The sequence below is a fragment of the Rhamphochromis longiceps genome, linkage group LG12 (genome assembly GCF_057381845.1).
Source record: "Rhamphochromis longiceps isolate RC_006_pf linkage group LG12, R_longiceps_female_GT1.1, whole genome shotgun sequence".
Lineage (NCBI taxonomy): Eukaryota > Metazoa > Chordata > Actinopteri > Cichliformes > Cichlidae > Rhamphochromis > Rhamphochromis longiceps.
In genome coordinates, this window is record NC_140568.1 from 39,668,898 (window position 1) to 39,685,611 (window position 16,714).

Genomic DNA, 16,714 nt, shown 5'->3' on the forward strand with positions numbered 1-16,714 from the left:
AACATATGGGTTTATCCACGCATACACTCGCGAGATTTTAGGGCGAGCGGTTCGCGCATGCGCACACCTCGCATCTTCCTGCAAATGACTCGAAATGGGCAGCATTGAATTGTTGTATTGAATTAAGCTATATTTGTGTCTGAAATTCGCCCTGCTTCATCTACTGTCTCCTACGTTTACCGCGACAACGAACCCAAATGTCGGAATAACGGGGGGAAATGCGACTTTGCGCTCAGTCATCTAGCTAACAAGCTAACCAGCTAGCAGCATCATCAGCTGGTTGTATTAAAGACGTCAGTGTCGGTGAGACTGCTCGCTGGGAAATGTATGTTTTCTACACAATTCTCGCATCTTTAGTTTTTTTCTTCATTCTGAAATGGATGAAAAAGAGGAGATATTTCACCGACCTGAAAAGACTTGATGGTAAAACAGTTCTTATAACAGGTAAATGTGTGGGGCAGCACACACCTTTAGTAAGCTTTGTTGTTGATGCAGTGTTAGTGGGGTTTAAGTTTTTAATAGAAGTCAAAATACTAAATAATATTACAATAAAACTTAGATTATTCCAAGCAGGGTTACAGTAATAGATTTCACATAGGACATTTATATATTAGTGCTTATCATTTTTCCTAGGTGGTAATTCAGGTATAGGTAAGGAGACCGCTGTTGCCTTGGCACTGAGAGGCGCCCGTGTCGTCATCGCTTGCAGAGACCCGGACAAGGCCGAGACGGCCGTCAGAGAGATCAAGTTAAAGAGTCACAGTCTGAACGTCCTTCACATGGAGCTGGATCTGGCCAACCTGCGCTCAGTGAGGGAATTCTGTAAGAACTTTCTCCAGAAAGAGAAGAGGCTTGATATCCTGATCAATAATGCAGGTGAGTGTGTCAACCACATTTAGGTCTCTTGATCTATGAAACAATATCAAAAGCAATATATAGAATAGGAACTATTTCCTTTTAATAAATCACATTTGATTGGAGTTGATTAGCTTACACTATTTAGGTTTGTTTTTCCATGTCGGATCCAAAACAAGCAAGCTGCTGATGTGCAGAATCCTGCATAGAAAAGTTTGCAGTGACAGCAGAAGCTTATTGAGACTGTAGACTGATAGTTTTACTTTAAAACTACAGATGCTTCCCAGCACACATTGTCGTAAACATCTGTGTTGTAGCTACACTGTATGGAACCAAAAAAAAAAAAGCAGGATTTTATAGTCACCTGTTTCCTGCCTCACCATCTCATTGTTTTTTGATCTCTTTCTTTCTCTTTGTGCAGGCATGCCCAGCATCCTTGACTGGACGGATGATGGCTTCAGCATGTGTTTTGGCGTCAACCACTTGGGGCACTTCCTTCTAGCCAACCTGCTTCTTCCTCGCCTGAAGGAGTGTGCCCCCAGCCGGGTGGTGACCCTCACATGCTCCACTTACAAATACCAGAAATTGGACTTCCAGGACCTCAATTACAACTTGCTTCCCTTCTTCACCTACTGCCGCAGCAAGCTGGCTAATATCTACTTCAGTCAGGAACTGGCTCGCATCACTGACGGGAAAGGAGTGACTTCATATGCTGTGCACCCTGGTAAAAATCTTTTATCAACAGTTCTCTTTAATTAGTTTTTATTATGTCTTCTTTCTATAATTTGCCTTGAGGTAGAATGGTTAAAAATTATAAAGAGATTTTGTTTTACCCTTCCATCTTTATCCTTCAAGAGGTACATTTTCCTAACAGAGCTTGCAGTTTTACTGTAAAAAAAAACAAAACAAAAAAACCCCTCTCCCCTTCCTTTTTATACAATATTTGGGAAGTCTCTTCTGGTTTTGAAAAGTGAGACCAATGTTGGATGTAGTTAAATCTGCATTGTTTCTCATAGCCAGCAGGGGGCGACTCCTGGTTGCAAAAAGAAGTGCTTAGTCTTTGAGAAAAAACTTTTCACCTTTCTTGATCTATGACTTGAACAATCTGTTGAGGTTTCAAGTGCAAGTTTCACAACTTACTGAATGAAACATGCAGTTGATTTTTTTTAAATTATGGTGTCTTTAGAGTCAGAGAAGGCAATAAAGCAGGGTTTCCTTTGGGATAACCGTTTGGGTCTGCCGTGTTATTAATGAATCACGTTTGACATGGTTTTTCAGTCAGATCCACCTTTGCTCACGAAACCATTTAGAGAGAATAGCAGTATAGGAGATTATGATTTTTCGTTTTATTTAATTACCTGGATGAGGAAAAAAATGGTACCAAGCATGACAGCTGAAATTAACAGTACCAAACTCTTCCACCGCATCTTGACTGTTTGATCCATTGTAGTGATGTACAGAGGCAAAAATACAAACTTGTGTCATTCAACTATTTAAAGACCTAAAAAGTTAATAATTATCCTCATATCTTGGATTTTTATGTTACTCCAGGTTTTGTGCAAAGCAGCTGGACATGCCACTACTCTTTCCTGTTCCGGATGCTGATGCAGGTGATCATGTGGATGTTTTTTGTGCCGTGTGAGATTGGAGCTCAGACTGTCATCTACTGTGCCGTGTCAGATGAAGCTGCCAAACACAGCGGGGGGTACTTCGTCGACTGCCGACCTGCAGTGCTCCGTCCTTTTGCAAAAGATGCAGGTGTGGCCAAAAAGCTGTGGGAGGCCAGTGAGAGACTGGTGAAGCTGGCTTAACTGAGGAATCTGAAGGCACTTTTGAAATGACCCCACCTCTTCTTGTCCTTTTTCTATATTATTTATGCATATTTTGTTATGTTTTTGTGAACATTTTGCTTTGTAAATTCTCTCTTATGTACTTGTGTATTTCAAGTAAAATACTTTATTTTACAAACACAAATTTTTGTGGAAGACTTACTCTGCCTTATTTCTCTTGCAGTTGTACATGAATATTCATTTAATGAATCAGTGACTTCATGGTTTAAACACTTGTTTTATAGCATAATTTATGTGGTGATTGTTCAAACAGGACGGGTTATATTTTGATAAAGTAACCACAATAGTATTAGATATCTATCTGTATTAAAGGCTCTTCATAGGGAGGGTTACAGTTTTTAAATTGTTAATGAATCAAATTGCACCCTGGGCTGTTAAGAAGATGTGGTGTCAGTTTTCCTCCAGGGAAGCTAATTTGAGTACTCTCAACTTTGCTGAATGGAGTTCCAGACCATAAAAACACAAACACTGTAAATCAAACAAAGAGATATGTAGCGAGTCGATTGAAAAGGATATTTCAAATATAAGAAGCAAGTGGTGACAACACTGGAGAAAGACGGATGAAGAATGGTGCTTTACTGCTGTGGAACAAGAACAAGCTTGTGCACGCATATAAAGCAGTCTGACCACCTAAACAATATCAAGGCTGATTTACTAACGCTCATTTCTTTCTTATATTTAATTAGCAAAAACTCATCTGAATTTGTGTGGACATCATTTCTCTGTGTTTATATCCACCAGGTAAACCAAAGCTAACACTTCCCTTACAGATTGTCTTAGGGGTAAATTCACCATCAGTTTGTTAACATTTAGAGTTTTTTCATGTCTTGTCTCTTGGTAAAATGTACTTTAAGTTATTTTTTGTTTAGAAGTAGTTTTTATCCATACATGCACTGCATATGAGAAGCTTGGAAGCACTTACGCCTTAAAACTTTTGGTTGGTTTTTAAAAAGCAAAGAATGCCTATATTCGATCATATATTACCAGGCAATAAACACAGTGAGAAGTTAGTGTATGTTAAATTCACTTTTAAAAAAAAGTAATGAGGGGAGCACATAGAAAATCATCCAATTTATACAACTGGGAAATAAATTAGTAACACAAACTAAAGGGAAATACATGAGGAGTCTGTTGTTTATTAAGATGCTGCATACAGCAAAGATCAGGATATTAAAGCTGTCAGTACTAAAACTAAAACCAAACATTTTATCAAAATGAATTTGAAATTCACTTTACATTCATTATTTTCATCACAGGTATCTGTGCTGTGACAAAGTAGGTTTTCCACATTTGTTCACAATAAACCAAAAGCCAAAGTCTGATGGGAACATTGCACAGGTTTTCAGCCCCACCTAGTTCTGACAAAAGTACTAGTAAAATCAAAGGACAGAGTGTTTTCCATTAATAATGAATTTCCAATAATCATTTAAGTTAAGAAACACTGTCAGCGCAACAATAACTAAACATATTGACTGTGGCAGCCCTCACTAACAGTGGTTAGCAGATGATCTCACAAAGAGTGATTGTGAGTGCTGGTCTTATATCATCACAGACCTATTACACACAGGTGTCGCCAATGCGTGTAGACACCACGGCTCCGCCCCAAGGTGGAAAAACAGGTACAATGGAAAAACACCAGCACTCACCTGGACCATAACACACTGGGTGGACCACCCAGGCACCCTAACACCAATTGGCTGTCCATCAAGACACTGGATGATCCTCGACCCAAATTAAGGCCATTACTGGTGCCAACTGCAGCCCCATAACCATCAGATGGCATCTGAGACTGAAGGGCTTCAAAAACAAAAAACCTCTTCAAAGGCCTTGTCTCCTTAAACGTCACAGAAATAACCGTTTGGACTTTGCAAGAGAGCATCAAACATGGGACATTGAAAGGTGGAAGGAAGTTTTATTCTCTGATGAGTAAACATTTAACCTTGATGGTCCTGATGGCTTCCAACTTTACTGGCATGACAAGCAGATTCCACCTGAGATGTTTTCTAATCACCACAGTGGACAGGGCGCCATAATGGTCTGGGGTGCTTTTTCCTTCAGTGGAACAATAGGGCTTCAGGACGTGCAGGGGCGTCAAACGGCCGCTGAGGACCTGTTCCCCATCCTCTCGTTATCCCTGTGTGTATTTAAGCCCTGTGTGTTTCTTGGTCTGTGTTGTGATCTCCCTCATGCCATACTGTGTGTTCTGCCACACAGTAATTTGTTTTGTATTTTGTTAGCTTTGCGTGTTTCCAGCAATAAAGTTTTTTTGATGGCAATTTTCACCTCCTGGAGTCTGCACATTTGGTCTCCCCTACCTGCCTGCCGCACACAGTGCATGACAATTGGATCCTTCGGCTCAGTGCTGGTGAAATTTTTGTGGGTCTTCCACTTGACTTTTTTTTGTCTCATAACTCTCATGGTCATTTAAGAAATTCAAAATGACTGTCTTACTTTGTGCCACCTCAGCAGCAATGGCACACTGCGAGAGATCGTACCTATGCAGTTCAACAACCTGACCACATTCAAAAAGGGAACTTTTTTTTTTTTTTTGCCTTTGCCATTAGAACATCATAACAGTGACCTGAAAGATAATGACAATAAATTCAAATTTTTACATTTAAAGGCATGTGTACGGTGGCCCTGAAGTGCACATGTGGTCCTAAACTTTGGATCAACTGTAAAACTGCCTGTTTCCGTTTTTTTTTTTTAAATGCCCAAATGTTTTGTCTCACTCCCATTTCTTCTTGTTGTAAGTTGAAGCTCTACTTGAAGCCTTGTTAAGATCCAACCATGTAAAATAATATTTTTTTGCCATTTTTCAAGTGATCTTAAACTTTTGATTGGGACTGTACATTATTACATGTTATCTGGATGTTGTGTTTAGTTTGACCAGTTTATCAGTCCTGTCTCCTGATATTATGAATCTTAGTATGAGTTTTACTGGAATAATAAATATTATATAAAAAATTCTGGCAACTGGGGAAAAAACTGTCCCATGTGTGAAAAGAAATCTTGATTTTCCAGGAAGGAACTTTACACTGAAAGATATTCTTTGCTGGGAGACAAAGCATCATGTGAGACAGAAAAGCGAGAGAATTAAATGGTCGTGTGTAGTTGTTCTTTGTGGACGATTATGTCATTATAATATATATTACAGTAATATATTGAAATATTAATGTATTAATATAGGATTGTTTGCCCTTTTTTAACTGCTGTGCCATGAATAACATGAATAACGCTATACTTGAATGTCGATCCTTGGTGTACAGAGGTAGGTCGGTGCAGCCTAAACTCAAACCAGAATTTAAACAACGACGCATATTCATGTTGGTTCAGCTAAGCACAATTTGGCGACATTATCAGGCAAAGAGGTCGTATTTCGGTGAGTCATAAAAAAAATTACGAAATGGCGGAGAAAGTCGCACTTTTTGAAAATTTCCTGAGCTGCCATGTGTGTTCAGAGACTTTCAGAGATCCTGTGTCTCTGAGCTGCGGCCACAGCTTTTGTTCAAGCTGCCTGCAGAAATTCTGGGAACAAACTAAAAACAAAAACTGTCCCATTTGTAAAAGAAAATCTTCAAAGGATGAACCATCCATGAACTTTGCTCTCAAAGAACTTGCTGACTCCTTTGCTAAGAGGCACAGTGAGAGCTCACGTGAGACAGAAAACGAGAAGGAGGAAGAGAAGGAGGAGGTGGTGTGTGATAAACATCCAGACGTCCCTTACTGGTACTGTGAGGATGAAGACAGAGCTGTGTGTCCTGTGTGTGAGTTTTCTCTCCACCAGAGTCACAAAGTGGTTCCTGTACAAGAAGCAGTCAGTGACCTGAAGGAGCAGCTGAAATCTGACTTAAAGTCTCTGCAGGACAAGAGGAACAAATACAAACAAGTGGAGGAAACATACAATGAAATGAGGGAACACATGAAGAAGCAGCTGTTGTCCACAGAGAGGCAGATCAGAGCAGAGTTCAACAAGCTCCAGCAGTTCCTGAAAGAGGAAGAGGAGTCCAGACTGGCAGCTGTGAGGGAGGAAGAGGAGCAGAAGGGGAGGACTATCAGCAGAGAGATGAAGATGATTGAGGAGCAGATCTCCTCTCTGTCAGACAGCATCTCTGCTGTTGAAGAAGAGCTGCAGAAACACAGCGTGCCATTCCTCAGCAGTTATAAAGACACTCAGAGCAGAGCCAGAGCCCAGAGCTCAGTGTCAGATCCACAGCTGGTCTCAGGAGCACTGATAGATGTGGCCAAACACCTGGGCAACCTGTCCTTCAGAGTGTGGGAGAAGATGAAGAAGAAGGTCCACTTCAGTCCTGTCATTCTGGACCCAAACACTGCAAACTGCTGGCTCTATCTGTCTGATGATCTGACCAGTGTGAGACGTGGAGACACATGGCAGCAGCTTCCTGATAATCCAGAGAGAAACACTGAGTATGCTGAAGTATTTGGCTCTGAGGGCTTCAGCTCAGGGAAACACAGCTGGGACGTGGAGGTGGGAGACCATCCACGCTGGAATGTGGGTTTAGTTAAAGAGTCAGCTGATAAGAATGAACCTTGTGTATCACCAGAATTTGGAATCTGGTGTTTAGAGCGTCAAACTGGAGAATACACTAATGTTGTTGGTCAGACTGTGACAGTGAAGAAGAGTCTCCAGAGGATCAGAGTCCAGCTGGACTATGACAGGGGGGAGGTGTCCTTCTATGACCCTGAAGACATGACTCTGATCTGCACTCACAGAGACACTTTCACTGAGAAACTGTTTCCACATTTCTATATTGGAGAGGCAGGAGACGCCAAAATTTCTGATATCAAAATCTGTCAGACTGAGATTTCATTGAAATTTAAGTGATTGTTGTTCTTAAATGTCAGTGTGGTGCTTTTCTAGTCTTTACTCTATTCAAGTAACTAATTTATATTTGGTAAAACCACAAATACTCGTAAAAGAATGAATTCGATTTTTGCTTAATCGAAGAAATTAATTATTTTTGTTCTAAAATACAGAATATCCCCAATTAATAGAAATGCTAAATCCTAAATGTTTTCCTTTAATCCTCAAAACTGGAGAAAATTGACATTGAACAAAACTGATTCTAACAAAACATCTTTATTGTAAAAGAATTCATTTACCAATATATAGGCCAGTATATAATGACAAGACTTTGAATTTATGTGGGGGAAATTAATATTCACTGCTGATATTTTAATCTGGAAGTAAAAGTTGCAGCTAAATAGTATTAAACTAAATTTATTATTTTTTATAAAGATTTAATCTAGTCAAGTAAAGGCATGAAAAGACACCAACGTTCACCATATAGGGGTACATATTTTACATCTTTAATTAAAAAATAGAATTATTTTCTATCTTCAGATTGTCAGTTAAACTAAAGGAACATGAAATCAATATAACGATAAAGATTATAAGAAAAACAATGTTTTCTAACCCATTACATGATTAAATTCAAAGCTAGTTTTTTATACTTTTAAAACAGAGCCTGAGATGTTAAAGCATTAATGCAGGCCTTTTTTGGGGGGGAAGTGAGACATATTTTCCAGATTTTGGGTTATGGTGTAAATATGCTATAACAAGTATCTTATCCTAGTCTGATTGTTTGTGAAATTTACCTTTCTACATTTTTCAGTTAAAAACTCTCATGACCTGAATGAAACTGGACAACATGTCAGCAAACTGTGTGACAATCAAATTCAATCTCCACTCTCAAGTTAATTTTCAATTTCTTGACTTTGGTTTTGTTTATTTGTTTGCTTAATTAAAATAAGAACTCAGAATAATGTCAATGTAAAATGTATAGAACATAAACAATGTAGTGTGGTACATACTGCTAAAAAAGGGGGTACTTTTGTAAAGTGAAACATGCTGAAATTAACGGCAACATTTTTCCACATTTAGCTCAAAAACTTACAAAAACATGTTTTTTCGAATCACTTTTTTTTACGACATTTAGTAAAGTATTTATAACTTTTCATATTCATAACAATTTTAAAAATACATATACTTGATCAGTTCCAAAGTGAAAATCACTGCTAACCAAAAAGAACACATAGACTCATCTCACGTTTGTCAAAAAACAAACAAACATCTTGTTGCATGTTTTTAGGAATTCTGTGGACTGACGAGACAAAAGTGGAACGTTTGCATTCTGTTCTGATGCTGAATTTGTAAGTTTGCTTACAAATAAATATCAAACAAAAATAATAGAATAAGATAATGATAAGACTAAAATAAGATTCAAAATCTTTAATGCAGTTCAAAACAATATATTTACTGATATATGGCTATAAGCCTTTATAATGACCAAAGAGATTTTGCCTGCCTCTCGCCCTAAGACAGCTGGGATAGGCTCCAGCGCCCCCTGGGACCCTTGAAAAGGAGAAGTGGAAGCAAATGGATGGATGGAGATTGAATTTGCTTTGGAGAATTAAACATTTTCTGCTTTTGTTTTAGTCTGTTTAGTTATTCAGAGCTCACTGTCAAGTTATTCAGTTATGGAAAACAATGGATTTGTCATTGTTTCATGTCATTTGACCTGGCCTTTTGAGTTTATGGTGTTTTTTTGTGTGTTGTAATATTTTGGTTTTCTATTTTTTGATTATTGAGTTCTCTTTATTATTTAGTTGTACGGTTTTTCAGTTTCCCTGTTGTCTTGTCGAGATGTCTCGTCTCCCCTTCCTGTGTCTCATTCCGTGTCACCCCTGACGGTCATGTGTATTCCATGTTTGCCCAGCCCATCATGTCTCTCTCTTGTGCTCTCTCTCATGTTCCCTTGCTCCCTCTCTCATCTACCTTTCCTTCTGTCGTTCTGACGTCACTATTTCTCACGTCACCGTTTCCTGTTTTATTTTGATAGTCTCGTGATCCATGTTCAGTGTGTCCAGTTTTGCTTCCCATGTGGTATCACATTCATTTGTTTCAGCTTTATTCCCCATGTGATTCCACTTACCTTGTCCCCTCTCTGTGTATTTAGTGTGTGAGTTTTCTGTCATTTATTGTCGGTAGTCTGTTGTGTTCACGTCACGTTTCCTGGCTTTCATGTTTCCTGGTTTTCAAGATGCCCTCATTCTGGTTATCCCATCTTCAGGTTTTTCTCATATTCAGTTGATGTTTTTTGTCCCTTGGGTTTAGCATTTAGTTTCTCCCATTTTAGTTAAGTTTTTGATCTAGTTAAGTTTTGCTTTGGTATCTGCCTGCCTTTGTTTGTTACCTTCTCCAAGCCTAATAAATGGCTCACCTTTTGTTAAACCCTGTCCCTGCTTTGAGGGTCTGCATTTGGGTCTGTTATTTTTTGAAATACAATGTAATTTACAACTGTGTAGAAACGACCAAATGCTGATGTATTTTTTTCTGTTGTCTGCTTATTATGCATGTCAGTACTGACTGTACTGCATGCTGTATACATATGTATTCAGTTTTGTTAGTACAATCGAAATCTTTTTTGTTTTGTGGGATTCATTAGAGATATTCGTGCCATTTCAGTCCTAAATGTGCAGCCCTGATCAATAGTCTGGATGGAAGCTGTGTTTTTTTTTTATTATTATTATTTTTTTATTCCAAGCTGACAAACTTGACTGACTGAATTATCTGTTTGATCTGTCACCAAACTTATTGTGCAGTTATATTTTGCATAGCATTGACATGTAGAGTCAGTGAAATAGCAGCAAATGCATCTCATCTCCTCTTCGATAAGTACGAAAGAGACCCATAGAATAGCAAAGTATGCCACTGTTTTTGGCTCTGTGGGTTTCAGCTCAGGGAAACAGCTGGGAGGTGGAGGTGGGAGACCATCCTGACTGGAATCTGGGTTTAGTTAAAGAGTCAGCTGACAGGAAGGGAGAGCGTTTTGCTTCACCAAAATATGGAATCTGGCATTTATTGCATCACAGTGGAAACTACATTATATTTGTTGGTCAGACTGACAGAGAAGAAGAGTCTCCAGAGGATCAGAGTCCAGCTGGACTATGACAGGGGGGAGGTGTCCTTCTATGACCCTGAAGACATGACTCTGATCTGCACTCACAGAGACACTTTCACTGAGAAACGCTTCCCATATTTGAGTACTGGAGAGAAAGGAGATGCCAAAACCTCTGATATCAAAATCTGTCGGACTAAGATTTCTTTGAAAAGTGCAACGAGTTCTCTGTGAACTTTTTGTTTTTGTTTTCTCTTTTCTTGCACTTTCCCTCTTTTATTACATCTTGTTTTGTTGTTATTTGTTTGTTTGTTTGAAAAAAGCAGAAATAAAAATGTAACACATAAAGCAATTTACACAATAGAATATAAATTCTTTTCAAAGCACAGAGAGCAAAATGATAAATGGCATTTGTTTTTGTTTTGTTTTTTTCCAATTCAGTTTAAAGGTGATTCAAAAATGATGCACCAAATGTGAGGTGATGCAATCTTTTATCCGTTATTGGTTATTTCTTCATTTTCCATTCATTCCCTGCTCTTTTGTTTTTTTTTATTAAATGTATAAATGTTTTTAAGTCATTTAACTCTTCATGAAACTATTTTTGAACATTAAAACTGTCCAAAATTGATGTGACAAAGATAAATGGATGCTGATAAATATTACTTAGCTTAGTTTTATCAGTGTTGAGATCAGAATTAGCTGATAACAATCTCTGGCTAATATGTGTGTTTTATTGGTTTCAAAATGTAAAAAAAAACCCTGATTGATAACTTGATTAATAAATAATGCTAATGTCTTGTTAAGTAAGTTAAGTAAGTGATTTTCTCTATTTGAATATGTTTCTTATGGTATGTTCTGCATTACTTTGCAAAATAAATCAAACTGTGCACTTGTATATATCAATTCAGCAATAATTCCTTTGAAAGTGTCATTGCAGAATAATCTTGACTGTCTAACATTCTTATACATTTATTCAGTTGTATTCATACAAACTAGCTCATTCTTTGGTTCTTAGATTTTGTCCTAAGTTCTGTGTAAATTGACTTGTCAGATGCAACTCATATTACTCCTCAATCTTCAATTCCACTCACAACAACTAAGAATTAGTAAGAAAACTGAAAACTGTAGATCAGAGCAGCAGCTAAAGGCAGGTTAAAGCCAAAGTGACAAAGAGAAATAATAATCCTTATTATATTGATCTTCATATGATCTTCAAAGAAAAATAGTTATATGCGATTAATAAGCTGAGGAAATTGAGAGACAAAGGCTGATTATACCAGCATTTAGTAGAAAATGAAACCAAAATAATAAAGGAAAAAAGTAGAAACAAGATTTCTGTTGACTGTCATCCAAAGAAGAACAAAACAGCTTCTGTGTTTGTTAGTTTCAGTTATGTAATACTGTGCACTTCCTCATTTGAAATATGTGAATATCATTACAGTGATTTTCAAGGTTAGAAACACACAAAGAAGAACAACACTGTTGTACTCACATGTACAGTTAGCACAGTCAAATACAAATGCCTGCAGGTAACCTTTGACCTTTAAATATGTTAAACAAAGAGAAATAAAAAATATTCGACAAAATCTTTACCATCTTACAAAAAAGTTGATGAGGTGTTTAGTGGGACAAACTATTCTGTATTATATGAATTTTAAAGTGAAAGATTTTCCTCTCTGGCAACTTGGCAATGACTTAAGTAGATAAAAATAAACATAATAAACGTGTGTCTAAGGCTGTGAAAATCTGAAACTGAAGAACAAAGCAGAAATAAAAAATCACAATCATGGTGTTAAAACCACTGATATTAAATATCTGTCATACTGGTTTCCCCATGATTGTCAGCCAGGTGGTGACTGCTGGGATTTATTAGGATTTTAGGAAATGTTCATCCATAGAAAACTGGACCTGTGAGTACCAAACATTCTCCAACTGCTGGCTTAAGAGGAAGCTCAAAAGAATTCAGTGATGCATATGAAAGTTATTGCAGTAAAATTTCTTTACACAACTACTTGAATTTGACAAGGTGGTGGAGTATTCCTTTAACACAGAAAGAGCTCCATCTATTGTGGACAGAGTCAAATGGCAGGTTTGTTACTATCAGCTCCACCCACAACAGAGTAAATGAAACCGAAAGAGTCATAACGTTGATCAGAGCAGAGACGCCATTACATTGAAGGCTGGGATCTGTATTTATGGTGAGTCGTGTTATTTGGGGGGAAAAAGGAAATCTGAAAATCAGATCAAATGGCTGAAAAACTTGTACTTTTTGAAAACTATCTGAGCTGCCACGTGTGTTCAGAGACTTTCAGAGATCCTGTGTCTCTGAGCTGCAACCACAGCTTCTGTTCAAGCTGCCTGCAGAAATTCTGGGAACAAACTAAAAACAAAAACTGTCCCATTTGTAAAAGAAAATCTTCAAAGGATCATCAAGATGTAAACTTTGCTCTCAAAGAACTTGCTGACTCTTTTGCTCAGAGACAGAAAGTTGGATCATCTAATACACTAAAAGAAAAGAAGGTACTGAAAATGATTTGCAGTAAACATGAGGAAGTGCCTAAACTGTTCTGTGTGGACGAGCAGAGAGCTGTGTGCACCGTGTGTGAGTTTTCTCTCCACCAGAGTCACAAAGTGGTTCCTGTAGAAGAAGCAGTCAGTGACCTGAAGGAGCAGCTGAAATCTGACTTAAAGTCTCTGCAGGACAAGAGAAACAAATACAAACAAGTGGAGGAAACATACAATGAAATGAGGGAACACATGAAGAAGCAGCTGTTGTCCACAGAGAGGCAGATCAGAGCAGAGTTCAACAAGCTCCAGCAGTTCCTGAAAGAGGAAGAGGAGTCCAGACTGGCAGCTCTGAGGGAGGAAGAGGAGCAGAAGGGGAGGACTATCAGCAGAGAGATGAAGATGATTGAGGAGCAGATCTCCTCTCTGTCAGACAGCATCTCTGCTGTTGAAGAAGAGCTGCAGAAACACAGCGTGCCATTCCTCAGCAGTTATAAAGACACTCAGAGCAGAGCCAGAGCCCAGAGCTCAGTGTCAGATCCACAGCTGGTCTCAGGAGCACTGATAGATGTGGCCAAACACCTGGGCAACCTGTCCTTCAGAGTGTGGGAGAAGATGAAGAAGAAGGTCCACTTCAGTCCTGTCATCCTGGACCCAAACACTGCACACCCCATTCTCTGTCTGTCTGATGATCTGACCAGTGTGAGGAATGGAGACACAAAGCAGCAGCTTCCTGATAATCCAGAGAGAAACATTAAGTATAATATTCTTTTTGGCTCTGAGGGCTTCAGTTCAGGGAAACACAGCTGGGAGGTGGAGGTGGGAGACCATCCTGACTGGAATATGGGTTTAGTTAAAGAGTCAGTTGACAGGAAGGGAGAGCTTTTTGTTTCACCAGAATATGGAGTCTGGTGTTTAACACATCACAGTGGGGAGTACACCAATGGTGCTGGTCAGACTGTGACAGTGAAGAAGAGTCTCCAGAGGATCAGAGTCCAGCTGGACTATGACAGGGGGGAGGTGTCCTTCTATGACCCTGAAGACATGACTCACATCTGCACTCACAGAGACACTTTCACTGAGAAACTCTTCCCAGTTGTTGATATTGGAAAGGCAGGAAATGCCAAAACCTCTGATATCAAAATCTGTCAGACTGAGATTTCTTTGAAAACTTCAGTGAGGTCTACGGAGCTTGGAAAGAAAAGCGTCTGGACTTCTTTAGCAAAGTCTTTTCAGTGAGGTCTTAGTGAATTTTCCCCCTTGTCTCATGTTTTCTTTCTTTTGTTACAACTTGTTTTGTGGTTATTTGTTTGTTTGTTTTTTTTGTTCTCAACGCATTTTTTATGTGAGAAATGCAGAAATAAAATTTTAACACTTTCAAAATGAAATTACAAGCTCAGATCCTTTTATTTTTCAAATTAAGTTTAACAATCCAATTTCAGAAATAATGCATCAAATGTTGGATGATATAAAACTGACATGAGCCGTCTTTTCCATTTGTTTATTTTTCTTGGATTCCCTTCCATTTTTGCCAAATTTATAACAGTTGTGTGTTTTACCGCTTTCAGATTGTGCTAAATCTGTCTAATAAATAAACACAGTGTCTTCTTTTCTTTTGATACTTCCCAATCAGTGATGAATTTAAGTAAAGGATTGTCCTTATTTAAATGTGATTGTTATGGTATGTTCTTCATCACGACAAAACAAACCAAGCTGTGTACGATGACATAATAATTTCTTTAGAATAATCTGCAATGACACATTCTAAAAGATTATTCAGTTGTATTCATACAAACTAAAGCTCACTCTTTGTTTCTTAGACTATTCCTAAGTTCTGTGTAAATTGCTTTGTCAGGGACAATTCATAATACACCTTAGATTTTCAACTCAACCCAATAAAACAGATAAGCAAAACAGTAAAAATCATATTACGGTTTAAAACTGCAATGAGGTCTCTGTGATTCTTTTAGTTTTGTTTTCTCTTCTCTGAAGCTTTCTTGCTTTTGTTACAGCTTGTTTTGTGGTTATTTGTTTTTCAATTTAGGCAACTCCTGTTGTTCTTTCTTATGTGAGAAATTGCAGAAAGAAAGATTTAGAACCTGCATGAATTTATACAATGAAATAGAAATGATTTTCAAAACACAGACAGCAAAACTGAATCATAAATGTCATTTGTCTTTGTTTTGTTTAATATTCACTTTGAATGTGTTAAAATCTTTTTATTTACTTGTTCATTTTTTGTTGATTTTCTGCCTTTTTTGCCAATATGTAGCAGTTGTAAAGTCACTGGGTGTTCATGAAACAGTTTTTTAAATATATAAACAGTGCAAAATTGATGTGGCTTTGATAAGCAAGCACTGATAAATGTCACTTTCCTTTCCTTCATCAATTATTTAGATCCATATCGGCTAATAACAGCATTGTGACAATTTCTCTTTTAATGGTTTCAAAATGATAAATAGACTTGATTCATAAATAATCCTAATGTCATCTTTTGATATTTAACTGTCTGTGAATAAGTTAAGTGATCTGTTTCATTTAAATGTGTTTCTTATGGCATGTTCTCCATTACGTTGCAAAATAAGCCAAACTGTGTACGTTCAGCCATGTTTTCTTTAGAACATGTCATTGCAGAATAATGTTGACTTTCTGACATTTATTCAGTTGTATTCATACAAACTAAAGCTCATTCTTTGTTTTTCAGATTGTTTCTAAGTCCTGTGTAATTTGCTTTGTCAGATACTATTCATATTATTCCTCAGATTTCAGTTCCTGAGTCTGTCTCTGAAGCAGCGTTTGATAAGAAATCAATATGTGAGGCAGTTACATATTCACAGTGCTGATAAGACAAAGGGAGATGCAATATGTGCAAGTGCCCTGCATTGGCTTGAGCACTGTGATTAATCTGAGCGAATAAAAAAATATATAAAAAAATACCTCAGAGTTAACATGATATATCCTCTATGCCAAAACCGGCCTCCAACAAACATTGTATAATGTTCCATGTTAAGCCTAGAGTTCATTTTAAAGCCTCCTTGGTTTACATCATGGAACCTTGTTTCAAGTTATATAGACCATTACGTAACACCTCTTTAGTTCCAGTATGCCCCATCCTTATTAAAAGCCAGGCTGTGCATACCTTTGACCTGAACGAGGCCCTCTGAGACCTAGGGGGCATTGAAAGGCACTTCATCAACCAATCAAATAGCCGATACTGCACGTTACATAAAGTGTATCTATAGAAACCAGGGCAGGAGGCCAAAGTGGAAAGCTATTATGTTTTTGGAATATTTATGGCCCAACAGTGTACCATTGTGTCTTAAAAAAAGTCTTATTGGAGCAATTCCCCATTGACGTCCCTTAATAACATGTGAGCTGAAAAACAGTTAAATGTCTGTGGCATTGACAGAATCGTGGTTTTCTTTGCTACTGACTGACCAGAAACATTTATTTCATAATTCTTGAACATTTGTACAGTTGAGCTGCTGTTTGTTCCAGTGTGTTTCTGTGAACTCTCACTTCATATTCCAGATCACATCAGCACAATCAGGATTTAGTCTTGTTAACTGTGGAGTTCCTCTT

At 37.9% G+C, this 16,714-nt stretch overlaps 3 protein-coding genes across 3 annotated transcripts; all 3 read left to right on the top strand.

Annotated features, from left to right (window-relative positions):
• The first annotated feature begins 52 nt into the window (after window positions 1-52).
• Window positions 53-2,845, top strand: LOC146657921 (retinol dehydrogenase 14). Its single transcript, XM_085426296.1, has 4 exons — window positions 53-444; window positions 634-876; window positions 1,277-1,579; window positions 2,407-2,845. The coding sequence occupies exons 1-4, from the start codon at window positions 324-326 to the stop codon at window positions 2,664-2,666; spliced, it is 927 nt and encodes a 308-aa protein (XP_085282422.1). The 5' UTR covers window positions 53-323; the 3' UTR covers window positions 2,667-2,845.
• A 3,205-nt stretch (window positions 2,846-6,050) lies between these two features.
• On the top strand, window positions 6,051-11,336 carry LOC146657922 (E3 ubiquitin-protein ligase TRIM35-like). Its single transcript, XM_085426297.1, has one exon. The coding sequence runs from the start codon at window positions 6,112-6,114 to the stop codon at window positions 7,549-7,551; it is 1,440 nt and encodes a 479-aa protein (XP_085282423.1). The 5' UTR covers window positions 6,051-6,111; the 3' UTR covers window positions 7,552-11,336.
• A 1,458-nt stretch (window positions 11,337-12,794) lies between these two features.
• Window positions 12,795-15,017, top strand: LOC146657923 (nuclear factor 7, brain-like). Its single transcript, XM_085427061.1, has one exon. The coding sequence runs from the start codon at window positions 12,875-12,877 to the stop codon at window positions 14,369-14,371; it is 1,497 nt and encodes a 498-aa protein (XP_085283187.1). The 5' UTR covers window positions 12,795-12,874; the 3' UTR covers window positions 14,372-15,017.
• Window positions 15,018-16,714: the final 1,697 nt, after the last annotated feature.